Source organism: Brassica napus, chromosome C1 (assembly GCF_020379485.1).
Source record: "Brassica napus cultivar Da-Ae chromosome C1, Da-Ae, whole genome shotgun sequence".
NCBI lineage: Eukaryota > Viridiplantae > Streptophyta > Magnoliopsida > Brassicales > Brassicaceae > Brassica > Brassica napus.
In genome coordinates, this window is record NC_063444.1 from 47030594 (window position 1) to 47045462 (window position 14869).

At 37.2% G+C, this 14869-nt stretch overlaps 1 protein-coding gene across 1 annotated transcript; it reads right to left on the reverse strand.

Moving 5' to 3' along the window:
* Positions 1-4644: 4644 nt before the first annotated feature.
* LOC111210895 (transcription factor JUNGBRUNNEN 1-like) lies at positions 4645-6317 on the reverse strand. Its single transcript, XM_022711656.2, has 3 exons — positions 6017-6317; positions 5541-5854; positions 4645-5194 (listed from the first exon to the last, which is right to left on the reverse strand). Exons 1-3 carry the CDS (start codon positions 6231-6233, stop codon positions 4802-4804), a joined length of 924 nt encoding a protein of 307 aa, XP_022567377.1. The 5' UTR covers positions 6234-6317; the 3' UTR covers positions 4645-4801.
* Between the last annotated feature and the right edge of the window lie 8552 nt (positions 6318-14869).

Genomic DNA, 14869 nt, shown 5'->3' on the forward strand with positions numbered 1-14869 from the left:
TTTTCTAATACAAATAAATAAACGCATACTGAAACATTTATGTCACTGGAAAGAGATCGTATAAAATTTACCGCTAGAATAGCACTTTCATTGATTAGGTCGTATATATAGTACATATAATTCTAGCACGACTCTGAAACTTATTTGTGAAATGGTCCCGGGCTGAATCATCAACATTCACGTTATTATTGCCGTCTCTTCACGCTGTTTTTGTATTTTTGTGACATTATTAACTTGTCTGCTATTAACACGATACAGACGTTTGCGATTTTGATCATCAAGTCACGTCAAACAAATACTCCTCAATATTTTTTCCTTCAACTTTAAAATCGAACGAGTAGTTTTTTTCCTTTCTTCTAAAACAACCAAAGATCACATAAAAAAAGTTCTGATAGTTGGCCATAAGGCTATGTATGCGACACACACACATACGCAACTACGCACCAGCCGCAGGAACAAGAATCTTTATTAATACTAATAGATTATGTAATAGTACGATACTGTGTGTAACATAGTAAGCTTGCGAATCGGTAACTGAAAGCACACTGTCGGTAGAAAAAAAAGTTATTTTATTTAGGTAACAAATCTTAAAATTGGAGTCCACAAAGAAAAAGACAAAACTCGGCATTTAAAAACTTTTTGAAACATTAAACATTACACAAACACATCAACATCGCACCGCCGGGCCAAGCTTTATTTTTCCTATTATTTAATTTTTATTAATTTAAATGCGGGCTGCTTTGGGCCCACTCCTGGGACCGTTTCCCTTTATTTCCCCTTCTCCAACACGTGAATCTGATTCCATGCTTGGAACTTTCCTCAACTTCCATTTTAAATATCAAAGAAAACTCTCCTATCTTACACGTTACTATTTTAATCCATCAGTTAATCAGATATTTATGTATATTATACAGTTCAAAGTATTATGCTTGCAGGTGACATGCTGATATGTTAAATTTCACGCAATAATATTAAAGTTATCTGAATTTAAAATCGTTATTGGATGTGTTTAGAACCGACTTTTACATTTTCTTTTATTATCAATTTTGAAAATTATATCAGCATGGAAGAGCTTAACCTATTGAAGGGTTCTTGAGACGAAGTTTTTAGCGGAATATAAGAACCTGACTCTTAACTTTTAACTAAAAAGACTAAGAACCGGCTCTTAAATAATAGTTTTAAGAGACGGTTCTTAACTTTTTTAGTTAAAAATTAAGAAACGGATTCTTATATTCAGTTAAGAACTTCATCGTAAAAATCTCCTAATAATCATGCTCTTGTAGGTTGTGTGTTATGAGTGTCGTCACCTTTACCATCTGATATAGTACACCATTCAACAATGGAATTTTCTTTTTTTCTTTCTCAAATGAACTTTCATAAAAGTCAATAGAATACAATAATTCTGGTGACACATTACACACTCCAAATAATATAGTAGTCAGGAATAGTATTAAAGAAAATTTGTTAGATTTCCGAGTGGGGTCACAACATAAAGTTTTTCATTTTTTGGAATTTCTCATTCTTCCAGGTTTTCTTTTCTTAATGGAAATGATATAAGTCATCTTTAACTTTCAATGTACTCAGTACTTAGATGAATGAACATGATTTACCTTTTTATATTATAAGCAGTAGTAATGTATTCCACTACTTGGTTTTGAATATTATCTATGAAAAAGAAGAAGAAATTTCCACGGCAAAGACGGCATTAGAAAAGTTATACAAATTAATATCATCATCATTTCGACATTGATTGATTTTTGGGTCGGTTTTCATTTGTTCTGTAGCCTAACCTCGAATAATCAACGTCCCTACTTTATTAGTTTATATAATTATATTACAGAAATCAAATATGCTTTTAGACAAAAACTTTGGATGAGACCTCATATTCATAAATGGCGTACCATGTCAACCATGGACCAACGATGATATCGATGCCCTCATTTCGTTATCTTTTCTTCTTTCTCACAAATCTTTGGCAAATATTCTACTTTTCATACCAAAATGGAACCCAACTTTCGGTTTCTATCTAAGTCGTCGATACTCTGTGATGCAGTTAATAAATTAGTTAGTTGTGATTAAAGATGTCGACTGTTTATTTCACTTGAAATTGTTGCATTTATCATGTATGTGATTGTGCTTTTTACAAGTATCAATCAAATCCTAACCAGAGGAGTGTTATCAAACCAAACCTTATTTCACATAGGCCCAAGAGCTAGTAAACTAAAAGTAATCAAAACTTTAAAATAATACCTTAAGTAAGATTTTAAAATGTGAAACAAAACTATAAAGAATTAGATTTGATAAAAAAAAAACTAAAGATTTAGTAAAACACAGAAAAAATAGGAGAGGTGATTAGAGAGATAAAGGGGAACATGATCCTCAATTCTAGACTTTATATTGTTCCCTACTTTGTGATGTGGGAGTTTATTTGACAAGTATAGTATATATAATTCGTATCAATTTGCAAAAGCCACATTATAATACAATTTCTTAATGTGCCATTTTCGTCAGGTCTTGGATCTATCAAACAATAGCAATTATATACATTGTAGTGACAGATCTAACTGTGCTTTTGATTGGACAACAAAAATATGCAGTTAAATAAGAGGTGTGAGAGGGATATCAAGGGTTTAAAGGAGTAGCCTATACCACTATTGCCCAGTTGCCCTAATCCTTTTTCTGATTTGATTTTGGCAAAATTAATTTTGTACATACGCAAGTATCATCCTCTCTAATAGCACAAAAAAAAACAAAACATCATGTGGTTAGATGAAAGACATAATTAGAAGTTTATGTTTCTATCCAAGACAAAAAACATTATATGGTTAAGACATGACACTGATATATTTGATAGGAACAAGACATGAACATTTACGGGTAAAGACTGTACTTTCTTATGGATGAATAAAGGTGAGAAAATAGTTTGGTTGTTGTCCACATTAGGAACCAACCACTCGAAAAAAATCTAACCATTAATATCATGCATAGTTCTTTAGTGGGGGCAAGTGGTAAGTATCACAATTCACACACAATATGAAATTTTAATATCGATCTACAGAAAATGGAGCTTAGAATTCAAACAATTATTATGTCCCTTTTCGTACGCATGTGAATTTCGAAACAAGAGTAAAGCAATGCAATGATGGTATGACGAAGAATAAATTCACAAGATAGATAATTAGAGTAAAGCTAAAGAAAAAAGTGATGGAAAAAACAAGATGTGCGTCGGCTACTTTGTCAAAGGGAGAAAAATAGTAAAAAGACAGGCTTGAGGTCGAAGATGAGTCCACATTAAATTAAAAGATAGCAAGATATCATACATATCCTATACACATGGAATATTCTTTAATTGTTTAGTAAAACAAAATCACGAAGATCACTATTGATTATGATGATTTATGCGATTACGATTCCAATAAGAGTTTAGTTTATTTATTATATGATGATGATGGTGATTAATAGTGGTGCAAGCAAGGAAGATGAATGGTGTGAAGTGATGGATGAATGGTGTCCTTAGTGTCCAGCAGGCCATGACAACAACAAAACACGATTACTTAATTGAATCAAGAAAGCAAATATGGACCCCATCCACCACAAAGACGGACCATAAAGATTGAGTCCCTACAAAATCAAGATGCCTAAGTAGGATGATTGTGACACACTTTATTTCATCTGTAGGATCCAATCAATAGTGTGTATCACCATTATAATATTAACATTTTACAGGTGAGTGGAAAACTAGTGCTTCGAACTTAGCTAGGCAATGTGATAAACTTGCAATTTTAATAACATGTATTGCGGATGGATTTCATAAAATCCAAAGTGTCGCATATCTCTATTACCTTCCACTAAGTGGTGGAGGCGATGACATGTTCCAGTTCAGCTGGAAAGTTTGGTTTACCCAAGTCTTTTCGTTTGTAAGAGAAAAAGAAGAAGATAGTATGCAACTGGGCTATAAGAAGAAAACAATATGGGGCAATCAAACATACTAACAATAACTTAATAATTAGACATCCATATGGTTCGTTTCAAGCCCATTAAACAAAGTGCATCGAGCATGAATGAATACTATACATCGCAAGTTGAGACAGAAACTAATGGTCTACCTGTAAAACCTTACTCAAACAGCCCAAGAAAAAAAAAACAAAAAGGATATCATTATTGAAAGAATCTCATCAAACTAAACGGAGAATATTCATCAAGGAAAGAGTAAAGACAAAACTAAACCGGGCCAGATAACTCTAGATTGAAAACTAACCATAAAGAGTCTTAAGAGGGAGGTAAAGTAATTGAGAGTATCTTTAGATCCAGGTTATCTGGTTAGTCTTGTATCTCCAAGCCATTTCTAAATGAAATGAATTCACATTTTGACAAAAGAAAAGACATTCAACGTACGAACAATTATATATGTATCGCTCATAGTTTTGTCTTCAAAAGATTTATTGTTACCAAGAACGTAAAAGGAAAATGTAGGTTAAATAATATAGGAGAAACGGAGAACATATAAATCATATATTTTATTTTATTGAATGAACAGCTATTGGAAGTTTACAAAAAAAAAAAAAAAAAGCTATTGGATAATGATGGTGCTGCCCAGGATCGAAACGGAGAATATTATTATATGGATCAATATGGGTACGTATATATATAATCATGTAAGTTCATATACACAATAAGATACATATAATATGTATATAACAGAAAACTGATGATCACTGATCAGTCTATCGTCCCTTGCAACATCCAACAAAAGGTCCAAGTACTATACTAGTAATCAACTTATCAGGTTAATTCAAGACACCTAACTAAGAAAAGAAGGGCCGAAAGCAAATTCCACAACCGATCGTAACTCGTCCCAGTTCTCGTAGGTTATATCGTGAATGTTGTCGTTTGAGAAATGTGGAACCGTACTATCGACTTGTGTAGTAATAGTTGTGTCCACTGGAATGGGCTGGTGTTGATGGGGCGTTTGGCGAAGCTGGAAAACGTTCCTCTCATAGTTCTCTTTGCGTTCCATAACGTTGATATTATTGGTACTACTACTACTCTCATTGTCACCAAAACTGATATAAGCTTCTTGATACTTAGATTGTTGCGGCTTCATGCGTTTCCCACCTGCTAACTCTCTCCAGTCCGGAGTGTATTTTCTACTAGACACATTTCTCTTGAATATCCGGCATAACGTCCACACTTCCTGCAATCAGATATCATATGAATCAATTAGGGACGTCCTGACATCTATGTGACCTAAAATAATTATGGTAGAAAAGCTGAATGATTGATACATATATGTATGTTTTGAATAGTTTAGAGGCAAGATAATGATACATATTAAGACAAAATTTGAGGGCTAAGAAAAATATTTCATTTGGCTGTCCCCCGGTCCTAGAATCAATCTTGAGCATTGTGATTTTTTTTTTTAATAATAGGAAGATTCCACACCGAAGTTCATAACTGTATTTGATATGCTTAAAACGTGTAGCCAACCATAATATATATGATCATGCATGCATTCATTATTGAGTAGGTTACAAACTTACAGCATGTAACAAGGAAGAAGGAGTAGGGTTAACGAGAGTGGAGCCACCAGGGATGGTGTCATTGGCTGTTGGGAGGCGAAACTCGTGCATCATCCAATCAGTCTTGCTTCCTTTCCCGGCGCTTCCAAGATAATAAACGAGTGTCTTCTTTAGACCTATCACGGCTTTGCTGGAGCCATCGGAATAGACAGGCTTATCGATTCCTGTGGCTTTCCAAAAACCGGAACCAGTCACTCGGTTCGGTCTTATGCTGTTTCTGTACTTTCTTCCTCTTCTGCAGAAGAAGTAGCTCTCCTTTTCCGTATTACTTGAGCCTTCAAACAAACACACCTCTAATCAGCAGCTTATAACTACAATTTTATGTGTTAAATTTTATTACACAAAATGCATGAAGTTTTTCCTTTTATTTTCGTACTGAGAATAAACTCAAAAAATATATTTGGTATATACATGCAAGAGTGAGTGAGAAAACTTACGAGGAAGATCCCATGGATCGAATTTGTAGATATCAATTTGGCTGATTATCTCATCTATCTTGCTAGATTTCTTGAGGAATACTTTTTTAGAGAGATAAAAACCTACAAGCTCTTCATCGGTCGGATGAAACCTAAACCCTGGAAGTTTTAACACTTGTTTCTCTTCTTCTTCTTGTTCCTCCCTTCTTGTGTCCCATGATCCCATCGCCTCCTCCATGCCTTTAGTTTACTGTTTTATTGTTTGGCTCTTAGGACTCTTACATTAGAATCTTCTTGAGATTGTATAAAGAGAACATGTGTCGTGTGTGTTCATTTATATGAAAAAGATCGATATGGTCAAGTCCTTCCTGTTGACTTATTAATCCCTCTTGATCAATTATCGGACCCAGTAAAAGTCTTTTGAGCATGAGATTTTAGAATTAGTCTTTTTCGCTACCTAATATGACGCTTTCACCCTTCGTTCACTAGAGAGGCCAAGAAGGATGCCAAGGAGAGGACTGACTTTTGATCACACTGATTTAATTGTTTTGTGTTCTCTATTCCAACATTATCTCACGAGGATTCAAACAAACATTAAACTCCTTCTAGGCTCATCATTACTGTTTGCATATTATATTCTCGGCCAAGACGAAATTATCTATCTATCATAATGACTTTAAGGCATAATTTCTACTTCGTGCTCGCAAAGGTAAGATTTGTATGCTTTTGATCCGAAACTTTTAACTTGGACAGATGAACAAAAGAAAAAGAGAAGCATGAGGATTTAGCTCTTATAATTTTTTATTCTGTAATTTCTACGAAATTGACAATGACCAAGCCACCTAATGAAGACCGAATATTACCACTCAGCTCCATTCTCACTTCTCCAAAAGATTTTAACTGGTTATTGTAGTTCAACTTAAGTTTACACATGAAGCAACACTACAAGAAAACATCAGGGATTCTGAGGGAAAAAATCGTCGGAATTTCGTCGGAATAACGTTATTCCGACAACATACCGACGAAACACGCCGTCGGAAATAATTCCTCGGAATTTCTTTTTTTCCTCGGAAATCCCTCGGAATTTTCCGACGGAACTCCGAGGAAAAAAATTTCCGAGGAAATTCCGAGGATCAACAGTTTGTCGGAAATGTCCTCGGAATATACCGAGGGAGAACTTCGTCGGTATAATTCCTCGGAAGTTCATCGATCGATGCGTGTTTGGACATATATACATCGATCGATAGGAGTATACCGACGGACATTTTCCTCGGTTTATTCCGAGGAACTTTTCCCTCGGTATATTCCGAGGGAACTTGTCCCTCGGAATATGCCGACGGAACTGGTTCCTCGGAATAAACAGAGGAACCTGTCCCTCGGTATAGCCCGAAAGTTTTTTAAAAAATGCATCGATCGATGCGTTTTTGTTCAAAAACGCATCGATCGATCTAATGAAAAATATAATTAAAAATATAATTTTAAAAAAATAAAATTTCTGAAATTTAAATTCGAAAATATGAAATTAAAAGTAAAATTGAAATCATATTAATTAATATTCAAAGTTTCACAAATAAAAATAAAACATTCCGAGTTTGTGGAAAAAAAAAAAACTACGGGTCTGACACGCCCGGGAACACCTCGTTCGGGTACATCCTCTGCATCATCTCCATCATTTGCTGGTTCAGCCTCCTCTGTGCCTCATAGCCCGCCTGTTGAGCCGCCATCTGGGTCTCCAACAAAGATATACGATCATCTTTGTCCTTCAACTGGGCCGTAAGTACTTCTGGATCAACAAAGGGCAGTGGTGCAGAAGAAGGGGGAACCGACCGGGTGCGACGACCCAAACCGACCAAACGTCCCTTCTTCTTTGGAACCGACTGAATAGAAAAAAGCCAAATTTAGAAATTTAAACCAAGAAATAAATGAATTGAACTTTTAAAAACCAAGAACTTACGGATTCAACGATTTCGTTGATTCGAAACCGGGACAAGTTGGTCGAAGCCGTCGAAGCGTCATCCTCGGTTTGAAGCTGAGACACTTCGTCTACCACCTGAGTTTGGACCAGGTCGACCACGTCCCTCACAAGACCGCCATCAATCTGGCCGGTCTTCTTGTTGGTATACGCCCTCCTCATTAGGGCGAGATCATCAACCGGCTCGCCATCATTTTCTTCCGCCTTGAAAAAAAACATAAATTAAAGAAACATTAGAAATTAGAAGAAATGCACAATAAATTTAAATTCTGAAACTCAAATAATTGAAGAAAAAGCGGTTGAACTTACCATGCGATCTCCGAGAGTGGCAATAGATTGAGCACCCAAGTTATGCTTGTAGATGCCCTTCCCTTTACGGTCGCTCCTGCGGTTGGTGGAGTTGGTGGAAGAAGTTTCTTTCGTCTCTTCCTTATCCCAATGCGCACACAACTCCTTCCAGACCGTGTCGTTCATCGACTTTGGGACCTTTTAATAAAAAAAAAAGAAAAAGTTTAATAAATTAAAAAATAGTTTAATAAATTAAAAAATGGTTTAATAAATTAAATCGAACCTTATTGATTTCCCACTTCTTCTTCCACTCGTGGATCTGCTTTCCATAGTTGTCCATTACTTTATGGACGAAGTGGTGATAGATAAAGAGCGTCTCATCGGAATTCCAGTTGAACTCTTGCTGAAAAAAAAACACAATTAGTAGAAAATTTATATTAAAGATTAAAAATATAAGTAAAAAATTAGAATACTTACCGCAAACTGACGAAACCACAGAACCTGCTTGTCGGTTGGGAAGTGAGTGAAAGTCGGATGTCCACTGTCGAGGGCCGAGTACATCATACGGTTGATCCATGCGCTGATCCCGTTCCCGGATCGGTTGAACCTTATTAAAAGAACAAACGGTTAATAATGAATCCAAATTTAAAGAAAAAAAAATGTTTAATTACCATGTTTGACCCCGTCCATGTGGATACGGAGTGAGATACGGAAGATGGTCACGACCGGGCTGTTGAACCAACTCCGCAACACGCATCACTCCCGGAGGACCCGGAGGAACAGGAGCGGATGCAGCAGCGGGAGCGAGAGGAGCAGGAGCGGGTGCAGCAGAGGGAGATGTATGGTTGGAGCTGTGGGGCGAAGGGGAATCCTGAAAATGGCTGGAATCCCGAGACTGGCTCCCCGTACCACCACGACCACGACGCTGTCGAGGCCGGGTCTGATCATCATGAGACCTGTAAATTTAAAAAATATATTTAATAAATACAGAAATATATAAATTAATTTTTTTTAAAAAAAAATCCCAAATAATTTAATCACAAAAAAAGATTTATATATATTTAAAATTTTTAATAAATATATAAAAATAGTTCTAATAAACAAAAAATTTGTAATAAATAAAAATAGTTTAATAATTACAAAAAATAGTTTTAATAATATATATATATTAAAAATATTTTTAAATCCCAAATAATAGTTTTTAATCACAAAAAAAGTTTTATAGATATTTAAAATGTTGTGTAAAATCCAAAAAATCGAATTTATATAGAAATTTTTTTTTTGTAAAGTCCAAAAAATTGAATTTATATAGAAAAATCGTTTTGTAAAATACAAAAATCGATTTTATAAATACAAAAAAAAAAATTATAAAAAAATTCTAAATCAATTCAACAAAACAAATCATTCAACCAAATCACAATTCTAAACCTATTATACAACCAAATCACAATCCTAACCAATCACCCTAACAAAAATCTATCAAAACTACACAAAAACCTAACAAATAGAACCTAAGAGAGTGGGATAGGGTCCTTACATGATTTGTGTAAGAAAAGGGGGAGATCGCCAGAGATATCGTCGGATTTCAGGGGGAAATCGCCGGAGAAAAAAGAGAGGAGTCACGCAGAGGAAAAAGAAAGAAATGGGGAAGAAGAAGTGGCTCGTGGTTATAAAACCTAGGGTCCGACGGACATTATCCGTCGGAATTCCGTCGGAATTCTAATTTCAATTTTCGCGAAATATTTGCCCGGTAAAATGAAAATATTCCGAGGAAATTCCGACGGATAGTAAAATATCCGTCGGAATTTCCTCGAAATATTCCGAGGAAATACCGAGGAACTAGTGTTTGGGGTTTCAAAACATCAATTTTTTTTGCCGTATTTCATTTCTTATACAATTGTAATGCATACCATTGAGGATTCTTTGTATAGATGAGCATAAACCATGAAATAAAAAATTTCAAAACTAATTGAAAGTATTCCCTTTACCGTTCATTAAAAGGTATAAGTGTTTGTCTTATGTTGCGAGATTTCGTTCATACAATCGGAAAAGTGTTAATTATACGGTAAGGAACAAATTTTTGACTTCATAATGACCGTAAGACACTTAATAAGGGTTATATAGGTGTTATTCAAACGGCAAAACGTTGTTTTCGGTTTTAAAACCCTATTTCCTCGGAATTTTCTCGGATTATTCCGAGGGAACTCCGAGGAAACCCTCTTCTTCCTCGGAATTTCCTCGGAATATTCTGAGGAAATTCCGAGGACCTAGTGTTTGGGGTTTCAAAACGTAATTTTTTTTTAAATAAACGCATCGAGCGATGCGTTTTTGAATAAAAACAAATCGATCGATCGAGAATCTCAATTGTTCCTCGGAATGTCCTCGGAAAATCTTGTATGTTTTTTTAAAAACGCATCGATCGATGTGTTTTTGAATAAAAACGAATCGATCGATTACTAAGATGGACCGGGCCGTAAGATTGTGATCGATCGATGAGAGTAACCCATCGATCGATCGAGAATCTCAATTGTTCCTCGGAATGTCCTCGGAAAATCTTGTATGTTTTTTTAAAAACGCATCGATCGATGTGTTTTTGAATAAAAACGAATCGATCGATTACTAAGATGGACCGGGCCGTAAGATTGTGATCGATCGATGAGAGTAACCCATCGATCGATCGAGAATCTCAATTGTTCCTCGGAATGTCCTTGGAATGTCCTCGGAAAATCTTGTATGTTTTTTTAAAAACGCATCGATCGATGCGTTTCTGAACAAAAACGCATCGATCGATTACAAAGATGGACCGGGCCGTGAGATTGTGATCGATCGATGCGTTATAGAACAAAAACGCATCGATCGATGCGTGTTCGGAAAACAGAATTATAAGGCAAAACCCTACCTTTTCTGGATCTAAGCCTTAGAACTCTCATCCCCTCCGATTTCCCCTATAATTCGCCCCCCCTTTCTCCCTCTATAATCATCCGATTTGAACAATTTTGGGCTCCATTCCACTTGATTTTTCGAGCTCTACCTGATTCCTACACTCGTCTTCACCCTAAGACAGGTATACTCCGCGAATCTCCACATTCTGAAATCGTGTTCTTGAGCAATTTTTTGGGTTTTGTGAATTTCTTATTTCCGTGTTGATTCCTTGATCAAATATGCATGAAACAGATGTTTAAACATGGAATAGAACACAATTGTCTGTGATCAACGAGTTTGGAACAGGATTTGAGATGATTTAGGGATTGAGAATTTTTTTCAATTTGTTTTTTTTTTATCACAACTCGATTTCGCTTTTCATTTTCATGTTGCTTTGAGTTCTTAATTGATTATAACCATGTTGAGAGCAATGATTCTATTTTGTAGAGAATGAAGCGCACGAAAATGTCAGCAAAGAAGAACACACAAGAAGAGGGTTCGTCTCAGCTGGAGAAGCAAAGGCCAAAGAAGTGGGATAAGTCTGATACCACCCACTACAACAACATGAAGAAGGTAGCCGTTCCGGCTACACAACTAGCATGTCCTGAGACGATGACAATATTGGGAATCCAAGCAGACATTGAAGGACTGTTCCAGAACATGGGTCTAGGCCAACTATGCAACCTCAACGAACCCACTTATCCGGAGTTGGTACGCCAGTTCATAGCATCCGCATACGTCACCCGTCCCGATGATAGCCATCAGGAAGGTTTTCTGGCATTCGTAGTGCAGAAAGTATACTATGAGGTATCTTTCACAGACCTCTGCGGACTATTTGGATTGAGTGCAGGGGAGAGGACATCTGGTCTTTATTGGACTTCAGAGCTGTTGAACTTCTGGGAAACGATTGGCACAGGGGTTTATAGATCTTCTCAGGCAAAGGAGTCACTTATCCGGAGCCCAGTACTGAGATATGCCCACGCCTCATTGGCTCATTGCTATACGGGACAACCACAGCCGCATCAGTCACGCAATGGGAGTTGTGCCTCCTGTACCAAGGTGTGAGGCATTTGCTACCGGCATTTGGAAACTCTACATTCCCACCTGCTACTGCCTTCAACATGGGAGCGGTGCTGGCCGCAAACTTAGCAGGATACAAGGGGAAAGTAACCAATTCCAAGAGCAATGCATGTGGATTTGGTGCAGTGATTACTCGGATCCTTAGACATGTGGGTGTAGACTGCAAGAACCAGCAGGTAGCACTGGACAGATCGAACAACATTGCTTGGAACTACCTGGATGTCATTTCTCTAGTAAGTAAGGAGTTCATAGCTGGTCCCCACTCGAGGATCCATCGGGATGGTCCTTACGTCTACGTATTCCAGGACCGAGCGAAGAAAACACTCTACTGCCACCTGCCTCAGATCGATCTGACTTCTCTTCTTTCAGAGGCTGCAGTTGAGTTCCTACCCCCTGCTACCGCACTAGTAGACAAGCCATCCTTCTTCACGCCAAAATATCAGACCAAAGGCAAGGGCGTGGTTGATGAAGAAGGAGAAGATGAGGCTGCACAAGCCATTCCAGATGATTCACAAGATGATTCACAACCCCATCAGCTACTCCCATCAGACTCCAGCCAGTACAAGCTGCAAGAGCTTCCACCGAACGCCACTTCGCGCCAGCAACAACATTGGAGAGATCAGAGCATAAAGACAAACAACGACATGCTACACAAGATCTGGGCTGCCATTTCACGTATCAGGCCGTGTCGTTGCCAAAAGGATGATGTAGTTCATCGGGACAACTCTCCATCCAGCTCTGGTTCGGGTTCGAGTGGTACACACAGGGTAAGAAAGAGGTCCAAGAGACCCAACGATGCAGGAACATCTGGAGCAGGAGACGAGGAGTAGGAACTATCACCGGCTATTTTATTTTCTTTTCTATTCTAATGTTTTATGGTCTTTTTTTCTGTTAATTTTGAACTGAGTTTTTTTTGGGTTTCTTAATTATGAGTTCGTATTTCTTTTCAGGTTTCTTGCTAGATTTGGTTTTGAACTGAGTAGTTTTTAATTCGTATTCAGCTTTGCCTTGCTAGATAAACCAAATAACTATTATCCGAGGAAAGAGGTTATATCAAGTGTTCCTCGGAATTTCCTCGGTATTTCTTAAAAAAAAAAAGAATAATATGTTCAATGGTAGTCTGTTTCCGAGTCATCATCACCAGATGAATCTGAATCTGGATCTTGGTGAAACTCTCCAATCACTGGTTCATCCTCTACGTGAACGACGGCTTCCTCTCCAAAGTCGGTTAAATCGACTACAAGGCCAACTCCAGCTAAATCTTCTGCTGCACTTAAGTTGCCGGATGTGCTTGGTTGTAGTGGGTCTTCCAGCTCAGAACTTCCCTGAACTCGGCCTCTCGGGTTGAGTCTTGTAACAGTAACCCATGGATCATCTCTGTTCCTTACCCGGGGTACTTGATATAACAAACCTGTAACATTTAGAAAAATTATAAATTAATACACATGATGATGAATCATTCTGAATAATTAACATTTAATTACCTGATCGGCCTGAGAAGCAAGAATGAAAGGATCATAATATTGCAGCTTTCGCCTCGAATTTACTGATGTAACACCAAATGCATCTGTTCTCACACCTCGATCTGGGGTGTTGTCGTGCCAATCACAATAGAAAACAGTACAGCGCAATCCAACCATGCCCAAATACTTAATTTCCAAAATCTCATGTATGTGTCCGTAGTATACATCATCTCCTGATGCAGAACAAACGCCAGCATCATAAGTCGTACTCGAACGTCTCCTCTTCTGAGTTGTGAATGCATATCCTCGAGTACAAAATCTCGGATATGACTTCACAACAAAGTTTGGTCCAACGACCATCTCACGTATCCAATCGTCAAATGTTTCACCTCTGGCCAAACCAGCAGACACCTATTAATAGCACATATATATATATTATATCAATAAATGTGAATTAGTATAAATATGTGATAAAATATATTTTAATTTGTTTAAAGCACTCACATAAGTAAACATCCATCCACTAAATTCTCTCTGCTTCATTTCTTCTAGTTCGTCCTCTGTGGCGTATCTATACTCGAACCGCTTTTCTGCCATGAAAATCCTGTATATGATGACAATAATGTAATTAATTAAGATTTAAATTTCAACTTGTTAAAATAAAAATTTGTAAGCTCATTTATTTACCTCTCATATTGAAGAACGTCTTCGCAGTTGGTGAGCAAATATGTTTGCAAATGACTGCGCTCCTGCTCAGTAAGTCGACGGTCCTTTGGTTTTCCGCTAAGTCGTCCAACATCTGTGAAAATGTCTGGAACCGTAACATGATATGTTGCCCGTTCGCCTCTATCATCATGCCGAGCAGGTCTTCTGTTTTTGGTCTGAACTTCTGCTGGAAAGTAGTACTCGGCAAAGTTTGAAGTTTCTTCATTGATCATCTGTGCGACTATAGAACCTTCCACCCTACTTAAATTTTTCACCATCTTCTTCAAATGGAACATATACCGCTCATACAGATACATCCATCTATACTGCACAGGACCACCAAGTTCCAATTCTCTTGCCAGGTGAATAACAAGATGCTCCATAACATCAAAAAATGAGGGAGGAAATATCTTCTCAAGGTTGCACTGAATCACGGCTATGTTA

Excerpts from the sequence above, each read along its gene's own strand:
- LOC111210895 (XM_022711656.2), bottom strand. The coding sequence starts at position 6,233 with ATGGAGGAGGCGATGGGATCATGGGACACAAGAAGGGAGGAACAAGAA. Across the intron at positions 5,855-6,016 it reads CGATCCATGGGATCTTCCTC|GCTCAAGTAATACGGAAAAG; the intron begins GTAAGTTTTCTC and ends GTTTGTTTGAAG. Across the intron at positions 5,195-5,540 it reads CTTCTTCCTTGTTACATGCT|GAAGTGTGGACGTTATGCCG; the intron begins GTAAGTTTGTAA and ends ATCTGATTGCAG.